General features: G+C 34.8%; 1 protein-coding gene across 2 annotated transcripts in view; it reads left to right on the top strand.

Annotated features, from left to right (window-relative positions):
* The window catches only part of LOC127435389 (vezatin-like), a 38,820-nt gene that overhangs the window by 12,364 nt on the left and 10,940 nt on the right, over positions 1–15,516 (top strand). Inside the window, exons 4-9 of one of the 2 annotated variants that reach the window (XM_051688832.1) lie at positions 4,839–5,023; positions 5,170–5,451; positions 9,695–9,832; positions 9,952–10,099; positions 10,874–11,202; positions 13,939–14,132. In XM_051688832.1, the coding sequence (XP_051544792.1) occupies positions 4,839–5,023; positions 5,170–5,451; positions 9,695–9,832; positions 9,952–10,099; positions 10,874–11,202; positions 13,939–14,132 (1,276 nt within the window). Of the gene's footprint in view, positions 1–4,838; positions 5,024–5,169; positions 5,452–9,682; positions 9,833–9,951; positions 10,100–10,873; positions 11,203–13,938; positions 14,133–15,516 lie in introns of both variants that reach the window. The other variant, XM_051688831.1, reaches the window with a different exon arrangement.

The following is a 15,516-nucleotide window of genomic DNA, read 5'->3' as shown; positions in this document are numbered from 1 at the left end:
AATACTTAAAAAAAAAAAAAAAAAAATGCATTTTTAATTCATGCTTTTTTAAATGCAATTAAAAAAAATAATGTATAAATATTTAAATATTTAATTATTATATTTACCTGCATTGATAAACATATTAACATTATTTTTTAACAAAGTCATATATATATATATTTTTGTCATTTTATAACTGAATTGGCAAATGGATGGTGAAAAGTAATTTGAAAATACTTAAAAATAAATAAATAAATAAATAAAATAAAAAATGCATTTTAAGATAAAGATTTTTATAAAGATTTTTAATGTAAACAATACTCAATTGTTATATTTAACTATATTTAAACAAAAAATGTAAACATACATTTTTAAACAAAATTTTAAACATGTTTTTGTCATTTTGTAACTGAATTGGTAAATAAATAATACAGCAATATGCAAATGCTTTTTTAAATGCAATTAAAATAATACATACATTTAAAATGTACATATTTAATTGTTATATTTTATGCCATTCTTATACATGTAAGCATTATTTTTCATCATATTAATTATGCATTTTATGAAAAATATATTTATAAATATTTTTAAATGTAAATAATTTGTATTTGTTATATTTAACTACATTGTTAAACATGCAAACATTTTTAAACAAAATCATTTTAACTGTATAAAAATGTGTAATGTTTTTTTTAAAACAAATTTTAAATTTTTTTATTTATATACATTTTTATTTTCATATGAATCAATGAAATGGAAAAATTCCCGCACACTATCATGGCTTGCAAAGAGTATCAAAATTTATTAAGCAACGTTTCGGTCACTCGACCTTGGTCAGGCATTTACAAACAGAGTGCAACTGCACCAAATTTAAAATATGTCATGACCAGTCAACACATCTGATGACCATGACATCACAACCAATGACAATCAATAAAATAGAGAACATCTAGAAAACACCTATGAATACAGAAAAGAGAAAAACATCACCCCATATACATATAATAAATTACAACTGTAAGGTAACCTGAAACATTACATACAGATCCTTTTCTTTCATTTATATTCCATATATATATATATATATATATATATATATATATATATATATATATATATATATATATATACGTATATACATATACATACATACACATATATACATACATACACATGCATACATATACATGGAAAAAAAACTGTATCTATACATACAGTATATCTACAGCATCACATTAAACAAGTCTTCATCATTAAGTCCCATCGGTGATGAGATTTGGAGTGTGTAGATCCAATAAATCTCACGTCTCTGTAAAATCAATTCAGTGTTGCCTTCTCTTTGTGGTATCTTAACACTCTCAATGCCACAAAAACGCAAAGAGGAGACATCATGATTAAATTCAACAAAATGAGCTGCGACAGGATAATTTAGATCTTTTCTCCTGATCAAACTCTTCTGTTCACTGATTCGTTGTTTTAACTGACGTGATGTTTTTCCCACGTATCCAAGACCACAAGGGCAACGAATCAAATACACAACATGGGTAGAGGAACTTCTTTTTTGAATAATGCCAAAACCCAAGGATGGATATCTCCGAATGAGTTTGAATTCCTAAATTGCCAGCATCTTATCAGGCCTGTTTTCTACACTCTACCAAAGATTCACAAAAGACTCACTGATCCTCCAGGTCATCCAGTTGTGGCTCAAACTAATGCTCTTCTATCTCCCTTTTATCAATATGTTGATTTTTTTTTTTAATAAACCTTTTGTTCATTCGTTACCAGCATATATTAAAGATTCGACAGATTTCATTAATAAAATATCAGATGTACAAGGTTTACCTGAGACATCTTTGTTACTTTAGACATTACTAGTTTATATACAAATATCTCTCATGAGGGGGGACTTTGTGTGCTAAATAATTATCTTTCTGGCCGAGAAGATGTGATTCCACCTTCAGAATTTCTAATAGATATGGCTTTACATGTTTTGAAATATAATTATTTTAGTTTCGTTGATGATTTTTATTTACAACTGAGTGGGACAGCAATGTGATTGATTTTTTTTTTTGCCCCTAATTATGCTCATTTGTTTGTGTTTTTTTTTTTTTTTAAGCATTGTTTTGTGTTTAACAGCAATGTTAATCCTTTCCTTTCATGCATCTTAAAATTGTATAGAAACATTGATGATGTATTTTGTATTTTTGAGGGGGATCTTAACAAAGTTCATGATTTTGTAAAACTTCTAAATGGTTTTGTGGAGAATTTGGAGTTTAGTTTGGAAGTGAGTTCGGTACGTGTCCATTTTCTTGACATGTGGGTTCAGAAAAACGAAGGGAGTCTCATTACTACTTTATTTACAAAAGACACTGACCGAAATGCTCTTTTGCTTGCCTCCAGTTTTCACCCTACTCCTCTAAAAAAGGGTCTTCCTAAAAGTCAGTTTTATAGATTGAGGAGGATATGTCACTCTGATTTAGGTTTTATTGATAAGTCCCAGATAATGAAAAATACATTTCTTCAACGTGGATACCCACCTGATTGGATCGAAGAAGCGTTTAGGACCGCTGTTCGTAAAACACGCTCTGATTTATTGAATCCAAATCAAAGGAAAGCAAAAGAATTTTCATTTACTTTTACTACGACATATTCATTAGTCCATGCCCAATTCCGCAGTAAGTTTCTCGCACCATCTCAGAGACTGTTTAGTCCAATTCCAAATGGGAACTATCCATGTGGTAATTGTGCTCAGTGTAATAATACTTTTAAATCATCCTTTTTTTTTTCATCTGCGAACTGGTAAAAGGTATTCAATAAACTGTTATCACCTGTTCCTCTACACATGTTGTGTATTTGATTCGTTGCCCTTGTGGTCTTGGATACGTGGGAAAAACATCACATCAGTTAAAACAACGAATTTGGGAACAGAAGAGTTTGATCAGGAGAAAAGATCTAAATTATCCTGTCGCAGCTCATTTTGTTGAATTTAATCATGATGTCTCCTCTTTGTGTTTTTGTGGCATCAAGAGTGTTAAGATACCACAAAGAGAAGGCAACATTGAATTGATTTTACAGAGACGTGAGATTTATTGGATCTACACACTCCAAATCTCATCACCGATGGGACTTAATGATGAAGACTTGTTTAATGTGATGCTGTAGATATACTGTATGTATAGATACAGTTTTTTCCCCATGTATATTTAGGTATGTGTGTGTGTGTATGTATATATGTGTATGTATATACAATTAATAGCTTAATAAACATCAGTACTGTATGTTTAGTATCAGTCAGTCGCTGACCATTAAAATAAAGAATAAATAAAAATAAAATAAATAGCTAAATAAACATCAGTATTACTGTTTAATATCAGTCAAATGCTTACTATATTAATACTGCCAAGTCAAGATAAACAGCGGCAGCGTTGTTACACCGTATTCTGCTATACAAGTTTAGGGGAACCTTTCAGTGGTGGAAAACCAGAATTCTAAATATTACATTTTATAAATGCAACGACTGGAATTGTTCGGTTGAATCCTGAACAAAACAGTTTGGTGAATACATATTTACTCATTAGCTTCCACCCAGCTGACAAGCAATGAAAGAAGCTATGTGATTAGCTAGTTAGCTATAAGCTCATTGTCACAGAGAGTAAAAGACAGATGTTGTTTGTTTTACTTTCCAGCATTGTGTCTTACCAACTAGGTAACAACGTAGCGTGAAATCAACACTCAACAGACACAATCCACCACCACACTGTTGTCTGATGAGCTGCAAAAAGATGCTCTGATGTTTACCTTTCAATCTGCTTCATTACTGACTGCACTGACAAACTATAGCTGGCTAACAGCAAACAGACATGAGTGACATGGTTGTCAGGGACAAGGTTAACGTTATATTAGTTATATTGAAAAGGGAAAATGATGGGGTCATTGTTTATTAAGTATTTAACAGACTAGTTAACAGCTTACCGTGATGACACCGTTGAACTCCGCCCTGTCTGCAGAGCCACTGTCAGTTCAGCTCTGTAAACAATGGAGTCGGAGCGCGCTCTGCTGGACAAACTACGTTATGACACCAATACTAAAGCATTGTTTTCTGCATTATATGTTCTGAAAAAAAGTTTTCATATCGGCGCATATCAGTAAAATATACGCCGATACCGATATATCGGTGAAAGGTTAATATCGGCCGACCGATATATCGGTAGGGCACTAATATGTATATGGAATATAAATGAAAGAAAAGGATCTGTATGTAATGTTTCAGGTTACCTTACAGGTGTAATTTATTATATGTATATGGGGTGATGTTTTTCTCTTTTCTGTATTCATAGGTGTTTTCTAGATGTTCTCTATTTTATTGATTGTCATTGGTTGTGATGTCATGGTCATCAGATGTGTTGACTGGTCATGACATATTTTAAATTTGGTGCAGTTGCACTCTGTTTGTAAATGCCTGACCAAGGTCGAGTGACCAAAACGTTGCTTAATAAATTTTGATACTCTTTGCAAGCCAGGATAGTGTGCGGGAATTTTTCCATTTCATTGATTTTGCTACAGCTAGTGTCCGACACACCTATCAATTACGTCTCAGGTGTGCGAGGTTAGTTGTTCATTATTTTCATATGAATAAAATTATAATTGATTCTTTCTCCTTTTTTTTTTTTTTTTTTTTTTAAAGTGGGTGTACTTCAACTAAATCACACTAATAACTTCCAAATGCAGTATTATTGTGCAGTGCAGTTGACATGATGAAAAACTGACTGAATGCAATCATTGGATTAGTTAATTAGATTATTGATCTGCAGCCACAGAGAGATTGTGTTTATGTGTGTTTGTGTTTCCTGCAGGATGCTGCTTTCCGCCAGTATTCCCTGCGCTGTCTGTTATCTCAGGACGTGCTGTTGCAGGAAGATGTTGAGTTGATTGAGCTGTTGGATCCGAGTGTGCTCTCTCTGGGCTCGACTGATACTGTCTGCCCCAGTGCCAGCATTGCTGTGCCCGCACCACGCTATGTTTCACCACCCTCAATATGGTACATGCATACATCAGTGCCAATTTAAAGGGATAGTTCCCCCAAAAATACTTTCATTTACTCACCCACATATCATTCTTACAGTATATGCTGTTATTCTTTCTGTGAAACACAAAAGGTGTTTTTGTGTCTGCCTGTGTTTACAGGGACGTGTCAGTGTTGGTCGGGCTGCTAGCCATCCTCCTCGCCGTCCGTTGCTCATACCCTGACCATGAGCAGGCCCTGTGGGGGTGTGTTGTGTTGTTGTTTGTGGTGTGTGTGTACCGTGGTCTGTGTCTGTGGCATAAGGCAGGTCTACAGCGTCACGTTCAATCTCTGGCCGTTCAGCTGGAGGGATTGGTGAACAACAGTCGAGCTCTGACCAGCCTCTCTCGCAAATCACTGCGACTCATACAGGAGACTGAAGTCATCTTACGAGGATTCACACTGTAAGTGACCCAGCACAGAACACACACACACAAACTTTAGAGTAATGTTATGTCTATATATGGGTCATTGAAAGATAAGGTTGTCTGATGATATAATGAGAATGTCCATGTTGGTTTTAGGGTTGCTCCGATACCAAACTTTTGGCTTCGGTACAATACCAGCCCTGGTACCACGGTATCGATACTAACTCGATACTATAATCAACAAATAAAAAGCCTCAGATTTTTGATGAAATTACACAGAAAATGACTTGATTAAAAGAACTGCATAAAGTCTCACAGATACAAATTATGCATTTTCTGTTTCCATGTTAAATGTTTTAATTAAATGTTATGATCAAATGGTGTTTAATCTAATTGATACATACTTTTAATCAAATAAAAATAATGCTTCACAGTATTAATGAAAAAAAAAATCTGATTACCTGTGGCACAAGGCTGTTATGGGTGAATCACAACACACTGATAAAACACTTGCATTTGTGATATTGCTTACAGATAATAATAATCCAACCATTTAATATTATATTATTGTAATTATGAGAATTATTGCTACTTTTTGAATATTACATTTTTATACAGTAGTTATATATTCTGTCATCAATTTCACGCATCCCATTGAATAGAGCTTTCATTTTGACAGACCTTTTAGTTCTTCCTGTTTTGACGGGTTAGTTATATCAAGCTTCCATTAATGCTGGGATAATCCCGTCACGACTCCTGAGCTGAAATCTCCGAGCTGCAACGGAGGAGTTCATTTAAGTGTTAACAGACGTTTATACTCGGAACACACTGCATGAAAATTAAGCACCATCAGTGTGTTGAGTTTGTGTGAGTGTGTCTGTGTGTGTGTGTGTGCGCCCATGTGTGTGAAGCAGATGACAGAGCAGAGCGGCACCTCTTGTTCATTCTGTAGCGTGCAGCACATGTGACTATAATATTTAATGAAATTACAACCTTCTGCTGTTTAATGATCACACTTGGCCATATCCAGAAGTTTTTATTTTATTTTCAAATTGGCATTGATTTCATTTCAAAACTGTCACATCTCATATAATTTTGCTAATTACAGCATACTGTAATACGGTACCGAAATTATCATCAGATGATATCATACTGTTTAAATTTTTTTGGTATCGCGATACTTCGTTAGTACCGGTAAACCACGCAACCCTAAAATTATAGCATTTTCTACCAATTTTTTATTTATTAAATTACTTTAAAATGTAATGTGGTAAAACCATCAAGTAAAAGGTATTAAAATACTTTCTTTGCTCTTTGAATACACGTAAGTGTAAACAAATTAATCATTAATTTCAAAATCTTTTTTTTTTTACAAATATAAATTGAGTCATGAATATCGAGAAGTTTTCTTAGGTTTACACTAAATTTCCAAAAAAATAAATAAATAAAATAATTAACAGAAGGTTTTTCCAAACTACTTATGTCAACATATCTTTTTTCAAGAATTTCAGCTTTTAATGAGACAAATACGTTTCTGGCCTTTATTTGCTTTGCATGCCATTCGGCTATTTTGAAGTTGTTTCAAGCAATAGTTTACCAAAAAATTTTATGAGAACATTGCGATTGTTGATTTCCATACAATGGCAGTTGATAGTAACCACTTTAAAGCACCCAAAAGTGTCATAAAAGTAGTCCATGCAACTTGTGTGTCATATTCCAAGTCTTCTGTAGGCATTTGATTGAAAAAAAAAAACCCGTGCTGAGACAAAAACAGATGTTCACTGTTAAAATATATAACATTTTCAGTTGTTTCTCACCAAAAACTCTTGTATGGCTTCAGAAGACTTGGATAATGACACACAAGTCACAAAGGACATCCCTATTTGTGTGCTTTTTTTTTTTTTTTTTTAAATGTTTCAAGTGAGTCAAACTTAATTTGTCGTGTACAATGGATACTGTGTTTGTCTTATAGAATTTACTATTTCTTAGTAATATAAAATGTGTTTTTGTTTATTTATTTGTGTCATTTCTCTGTTAGTTTTATAAATATTGTGTTGTCACAGTTTATTGCAATAATAACAGTATTGTAGTATTGTATGTTTTTTTGTTGTTGTTGTTGTGTGTGTGTGATGTATGTAATAGGGCTGGGCAATATGCAAGAAATATTTTCATAATATTTTTATTTAAATATTATCGTAAAATCCAATTACATCATCAACCCCCCCCCTGCCCCTACTGCTGAGGAATTGGTGAATATTTTTGCATGCACTTCACTACTTCACCAGTTGTTTTTGCTGTAAAAATTTAATTCATTTATTGAAACACGAAAAACTTAATCTTTAACCAAAGATATTTCTAATTTCTAATTGCATTTCAAACTAAATGACAAAGCAATTAAAATAACATAGTGGTAAAAAAATTGCATGAAACCACCTCCCCAAATCCAAACATTTACCGTCACGCAAGTATTCATCTTCGACAACAGGTGGAAACTTACCAAAACAAATTAAGATCTAAAGACAATTATAAGTTTAAACATAATAATGATAATAATTGAAATATTAATCAACTTTACCTCTAGAAAGTTTAACACAGCCCAAATAATTTTTACTTCAATAAAACTGTTGCAAAAGTTTGTTTACTTAGTCTGTGCTTAAACAAATAAAAAGCGGCAGTTTTCATCTTAGGTGTTAGCCTAATAAATGTCCTTGTATTCCCCAATTAATGCTGCCTAAAAATTTCCGCTGTGTTCTTATCAAATTTGTGTTTGCATTAAGTTTCGTTAAAGCAGTTAATACTGCCTAAAGAAAATGCAATTGAACTCAATTTTATGTTCAAGATGAACTTGTTTTTGTATTATTTTATGATTTTATCACTTTCTTTGTTTCTTAAACTGCGCTTTCCCTAAGTAATTCACATGGTTGTTAATGGGGCCTACGCACACCATAATTTTATTTCAAAAGAAACCTTGTTAACTTCCATGGCCTACAAATTAAAAACTTTTCTTTATGGAGTGAATGCTGAATACAAGTTGATGTCACAAAGCAGCATATTTTGAATAGCTTTTGAATAAAAGTTTTTCATAAAGACCGCAATGTTTCATCACTCTCATTATTTTCATTTTAATGACATTTCATAATAATGTCTTTTCCTGGCAGTCTGTATTTCCTTAATGAAATTTCTAATATACGTGCTGTTGTTTATCTAGTTGCTAGGCCATAGCTTATTTGTTACAAGTCATGTCTAAATATAGAATGTTATAACTGGAAATCTGTTGAAGTCGATATCTGATTACAGCGTCCTATCGCCCAGCCCTAGTATGTAACATTATTGTAGTATTATGTTTGTTAAAGGTAGACCGATATATCGATTTTGCAGATTAATTGGTGCCGATAGCTGCTTTGGAACGGTTGGTTAACGGCAGAAATTAATGCAGATATTTCGCCCAGCTCTATTATGTAACAGTATTGTAGTATTATGTGTGTTAGAGGGTGACCGATAAATCGGTTTTGCTGATTAATCATTGCCAATAGCTACTTTTGAAACTATTGTTATCGGCAGAAATGATTGCAGATGGTTCATCCAGCCCTAGTATGTAACAGTATTGTAGTATTATGTGTGTTAGAGGGCGACCAATATATCGGTTTTGCCGATTAATCGGTGCCAATAGCTACTTTTGAAACTATTGTTATCGGCAGAAATTAATGCAGATATTTCACCCAGCCCTAGTATGTAACAGTATTGTAGTATTATGTGTGTTAGAAGTCGACCGTTATATCAGTTTTGATAATTAATCGGTGCTTATAGCTACTTTTGGAACTATTGGTTATCAGCAGGAATCAACACGTATAGTTTGCCCAGCCCTAGTATGTAACAGTTTTGTAGTATTATGTGTGTTAGAGGTTGACCGATATATCGGTTTTGCCAATTAATCTGTGCCGACAGCTACTTTTGAGACTATTGGTTATCGGCAGAAATTAACACAGATAGTTCGCTGATTATAATAATTAATCCTAAAGGAAAGACTAAGAAAATTTTCTTAGAAAGAAAACACATTTAATTAATTACTGATAAATCGGTTATTGGCTTTTTCCACACCCTTAGTTATCAGCATTTGAAAAATCCAATTTCAGTCCTTATCTGATGTGTGTTGTTGTATGTGTTGTGTAACAGTATTTTAGTATTATGTGTGTTGTTGTGTGTGAAGTTTGTTTGCCCTAATGGTTCTCGGACGTCTGCACAGTTGGATCACGTTACACTTGTTAAGTTTACTCGACAGGGTGAGTGGCGCCTGTCCCTTTAACAGGGTGGGGCAGCTTCGCAGCCAGCAGCTGATTGGTCTACGGAAGGTGGCCTATCAGTGTCTTCGCTGCACATTCAGAGCTTCCCGTCTCGCCACATGCATCATGCTCAAATCATATCCTCACACAACAGAATTTAAATCATTATTTGCTTTGAGATTACAATTTTTGAACTTTTAATTTAATTAACTTGGATTCTAGTTGATGAGTTGATTTCCTTGACTGTCTGCTCTAAGTTTCCGTTGAACTCTGAGATTGACAATGTCACTAACTACGTGTCGACCGTGCCAATCCGAGAGCTGGGTCTCGGCCTTGGGGTGGAGCATCTTTCTGACGAGCAGGCGCAAGAACTGACCAATGATTACAGCCTACCATCTCTCAAGGTTTACAGAGTTTTTCTATACTCACACTGTTGATTAGGGGCTGGGTGATATCGCTTAAAAACATTATACCTGAATATACAGTATTTCAGTCAAAAGTTAGATTTCCTGTCAATCAGAGCAGTAATCATTTGAACCAACAACAATTGTTGCCTAGTAGATGTTTAAGATGTTAGATGCAAGAAGTAAAATAGAGTACAAATATAGCTGAAAATAATCAGGTCATGTTTTTATTTTAAATAAATATCCCTCTCCTTGGCTGATTAGCCCGATTGGGGGCCAGCCGTGCACACTCACGGCCCAGCCCCGCCTTCCTCCTCGTCACACTCCTCCTCGCCTTCCGGCAGGCTTTCCCTGCTTTTTGAGACCTGGGAGGGAGACAAGGGGAGAGGGGAAAGAGCGAGGCAGAGCGACAGTGAGAGAGGAGAGAGAGAAAAAAAAATTGCTCGCCGGTTCCCAGACACGCCGTCGCCTGGTCCTCGACCACTCCTCTACCCTCTGGCGGACGACAGCCGCTCCTCTCCGGGTGGACCGGAGTAAGTCCTCTGACCCCTGGCAGATGGAATGCCCCTCCACGTTCTGGCGGCCGGCAGCAAGCCCCTCCGCCCCTGGCAGAGGCTCCACCGCTCCAGGCAGCCGGCAGTGAGCCCCTCCTCCCCTCACGGCAGACAGCCACGGCTAAATATTCAATATAATGCCCAGCCCTACTGTTGATATAAAAACACACCTGTCTCTTCAATACACACAATCACTCTTGTACTCTTATGTATTTTGCAGATGTTGTTCCAGTTGTGGGTGGGGCAGAGCTCTGAGTTTTTCCGTCGATTAGCTCTGCTACTGTCTCCAGGGAGGGAGGAGCTTAATTCCAGGTCCAGCCCCTTCACGTTTAACAGCGTCCCTTTGATTACTGACTCTCTGCATCGCACCCTGGCCGGTTGTCTTGGAGATCTTCAGCGCAGCTATGACTTCCATCGCTACTTTGAGACGCAGCACCAGTCACTCTGCTCAGGACGAAACGGACGTGCTCAACAGAAGTGTAGAGAGCTCAATTCTCTACACACATCCGTCCGCAGTTTACAACTTCACCTGAAAACACTCCTGAATGAGTAGGTACCACTTAATTAGTGGTTTTTCAAAGGTCAATGCTGATATCTAGAGAGAAGGGTGGCTAATGGCCGATATAATGCCATGTATGGTATAAAATGCAGATCAGTAATTTCAAATGAGGTGTGTATATATCTATTTTTTTATTATTATTTATTTAAAAAAAATTGGAAAATTTACACACATATTCATAAAAATATTTAAATTAAAATATGCAGTATCCATTTGAAAATAATGTTGGTAGATTTTGGAACTGAAACATTTGTGAACTAATACCTCTTGGCCAAGTGGTACTGTTATCAGCCAATTTCGATGAAACGATAGATCTCAAACAGTCAAATATTGGCCTATATAATGGTTTGCCACTAGTTTTATAAAATTTTACAAAATGCTTAAAGACTGTTTTAAAGATTGCATTCACCATGACAATTAGTAATGGACTGTCACAAAGGCCAAGCCAATCAATCAGCTGAATTCTGGACATTTTTATTGCCAATAGAATGCTTACTTGGCTGATTATCAGAAATGGTAGTTCCCTCTTCTTTGACTATGCAAATTTTCGGTTTAAAATTTATTTATTTTTTATTACATTTTTCAAATAAAAAAATAAACAAATAGAGTAGATATTGTGAAAAAAATAAATGTTGATTTAATGTCAGCTTTTTTTTTTGTTTGTCTCATTTGTAGTCATTAAATGAAATATACATCACCGTTATGTCAGCCATTGGCCACCAACAAATCTAATCAATAAATCTTTCAATAAATTCACATTTGTTTTTGTGTAAAATATTAACTTTTAACAACATTTACCATAAACTATTTTCATTTTACGTAAATATTATGTACAAAATCACTGTTTTTGCTGATTATGTTGCAATATAGTTTTGTATAAATTAATATCAGCATGTGGAGCCACCATAACTGATACTTCATTTTTATACCTTATATTTTACTGTATTCAGAAGTCAAAAAGTTTTGCTCCTAGATGAATCAATTAATTTTCAGTAACACTTTACAATAAGATTGTATACCTGAACCTTAGTTAATGCATTAGGTATCATGAACTACTAAAGAACAATAATAAAAAAATTAAAACAAATTTAATCATGGTTAATGTTAATTTCTTAATATATTACTGTTCATTGTCAGTCAATGTTAGCTCATAATGCATTATCTAATGTTAATTTATAAAACTTTGTGTTAAAAATGTATTTGTATATGTAAAAATGAACAAAAATGAAAGATTAATCAATGCTGTAAAAATATTGTTCATTGTTAGTTCCGTTAACTAAAGTTGTTAAATAATGTCAATGAATACAGCCTTATTGTAAAGTGTTTTTTACTTTATTTTCTTCCTACAAAACACAGTTTAAAGGGGTCATGAAATGCTATTTTTTTTTATTTTTTGTTATATTCCTGAGGTCCACTGATAATGTTATTAAAGTTTTTTTTTTTTTTTTTTTTTTTTTTTTTGCACCAAAGCAGTCATAATTTAGTAATATATGATCATTTTTCACACTATATCTGGCCCTCTGTCTGAAACGCTCGGTTTTGACCTAAGCACCTACTTAAAACTTCAACGTAAATGACCACTGTTATGATTGGCTAACATCGAATACAGCCATATTTGAAACTCAATCGGAAGAAAATGAATCAGCTCCACAACATTATAAAACTACATTTCAGGGTTTACACATAACGCACATCCAACACATTGCATCCGAATATATTAAACTGCTCATCTCAACCACAACTGTTATCACTCAGCACCATAAACTATCAAACAGTCATGACATTTGAAATCTTCATGAATGAAATGGTTGAATTACATTTTTGACCAAGTGTTTTTAACTGCCCCATCCTTCAAAAAGAGTTCCTTTGCAAAGCTTGAATCATATTATGACTGGTTCACAAACAATCCACACTGATATGAGCCCAAAAAAATACACAGTCCAAAGCACAGTGAAATGACGCACACACATAGGAGCACTGAGGCTCACATTGCCGAAAACACAGCAAAACGGTCAAAGACGTCCATCTAGTGCATGTTTACATACACCAAAAATGTAAAATAGCAAAGATGGGCGAAAGAACGCATCCAGGACGAATTTGTGCTCAAAACAGCAAGAGGCAGAGTAGCTGAATGAAAGTGAGTTGTAACTTGACACTGCATATTTTAAAAGCATTTACATGAAAAGCAGTTACATGACAGCGGTTAAAGATGTCTGTCTAGTTAGTGCATGTTTATATATAAAAATAATTGAAAACGGTCAACATGGGTCCCTTTGCTGTTCAGGAATAGTTAGGCCGCACTAGTCCTCTTTGACCGGCTCTCTCTTGGTGTATGAACTGAAGCACCAGTGGGCAGTGCCAAGGGTGCGATGATGCATGTTATGGGATGTGTAAATACAAATGAGCAATGTCTTGTGTGTCATGAACAGACAGATTTCAAAATGATGTTTCAACAGGGTGGAAACTATAAATGCTCTTTTTTTTTTTAGACTGGGGAGGAAGTTTTGAGTTTTGAAAGTTACAGTACAGTTACCTGTTATATGTCTAAATATCAAGGAAAATTGTATTCTCCATTTCATGACCCCTTTAAATAAATGCATTGCCTATGTAAACGAAAGTATCTTAGTTTAACATACCGGTTATAGCCATCATTGATGGCTGTAGTCTAACCTGATGACACTGCAGTTTTTATAGTTTATTGCATCATGGTGGTTTATTTCTCATAGGGTCATAATTTTGGAGGATGATTTGGAGAAGTTAATGGTTGCTAAGGAGACTGAGGAGATGACGTGCGCAGGCTATCAAGAACTTAGGGAGCGTCTGCAGCTGCTGCAGCCACACATGCAGGCCAGCACCTGCTGCTGGGACGACACGCTTGCGCAGGTCGACCGCATGCTGCGCAGGGTCTCCAGCTGCCCAGGTCAGAGGTCTTCATCTCAACCAAACACAGCAGTCGGGATCATTACTTTTGTGATGCTGCTTTGAAATTTAAATCAATCAAAACAATTAAAATGTTAATGTATGTTTAATTTCCTGGTTCAATCTGATCTGAATATTAAATGGTCCAATTTGCGTGTATGTTATTCTGAATATTTTTCCATTTCTGTTTTTTTTAATTATTTTGTTTAATGTTTTATGGTAGTTAGATTAAGTTTAGTTATAAATAGGGCTGTCAATCAAATAAATTACATGATATGCTGATTTATTAATCTGAGAAAACACTGAGATTCAGAAATGCAGTAATGCATTTAAAATGTTAAATTGACAGTCCTAATTATAAATAGTTTAGTTTATTAAACAGTTTAAATGTGGCAGTAGAATTACTTTAAGTGTGCATGAGTTCTCTAATGACGTCCACACCATGCAGATAGGTGCGTCAGCCTTTGTATGTTTCTGTGGTAACAGCGTGTTTCTTGGAAGTATTTTTAGAGTTTCTTATTTGACCAATTTCCCTTCCCTGCAGTTATTTTAGGGAGCATTAGGGAAGTGGGAGGGCAGGGTAAAAAAGGAAAGATACAGAGATGTAGTGGGTGATCTCCTTTACAGAATTAGGCTATAATGCATAAGTCTGTGAAGTCATTGAACACGTGATGTCTAGCATCATATGATGAATTTCCTCTGTGCTGGTTGTTTTAATGCAGCTGGGTCAAAGGTCATCTCTACAGTTGTTTGATGTATTTTTGCACATCCACACACACACACTGGGTGGCAAACAACTGCAGATATTTTCAGAGTAATAACTTAATTAATTTTGGCCTTGTTTAATAGTGCATTACCACAGGCAACACTGCAGTAGATTGCCACAGATAAAAAAAGAAAATATATGGTGCATATAATATTACTCAAAAGATTCCTGTGAAATATTAGTGATAGGCTGCTATATTGGCCAGGTGAATAACTTGGCCCATATTGTGCCATTTGGAATCCGATGGGATGCCCCAGGCTTGCTTCAAACCCACATAGCCCTTATACAGTGCATCCGGAAAGTATTCACAGCGCTTCACTTTTTCCACATTTTGTAATGTTACAGCCTTATTCCAAAATGGATTAAATTAATTATTTTCCTCAAAATTCTACAAACAATACCCCATAATGACAGTGTGAAAGAAGTTTATTTGAAATCTTAGCAAATTTATTAAAAATAAAAAACGAAAAAAATCACATGTACATAAGTATTCACAGCCTTTGCCATGACACTCAAAATTGAGCTCAGGTGCATCCTGTTTCCACTGATCATCCTTGAGATGTTTCTACAACTTGATTGGAGTCCACCTGTGGTAATCTCAGTTGATTGGACATGATTT

This window comes from Myxocyprinus asiaticus, chromosome 45 (genome assembly GCF_019703515.2).
Source record: "Myxocyprinus asiaticus isolate MX2 ecotype Aquarium Trade chromosome 45, UBuf_Myxa_2, whole genome shotgun sequence".
NCBI classification, from domain to species: Eukaryota; Metazoa; Chordata; class Actinopteri; order Cypriniformes; family Catostomidae; genus Myxocyprinus; species Myxocyprinus asiaticus.
Note: the sequence above shows the minus strand (reverse complement) of the source record. Positions and strands in the feature narration are given on the sequence as shown.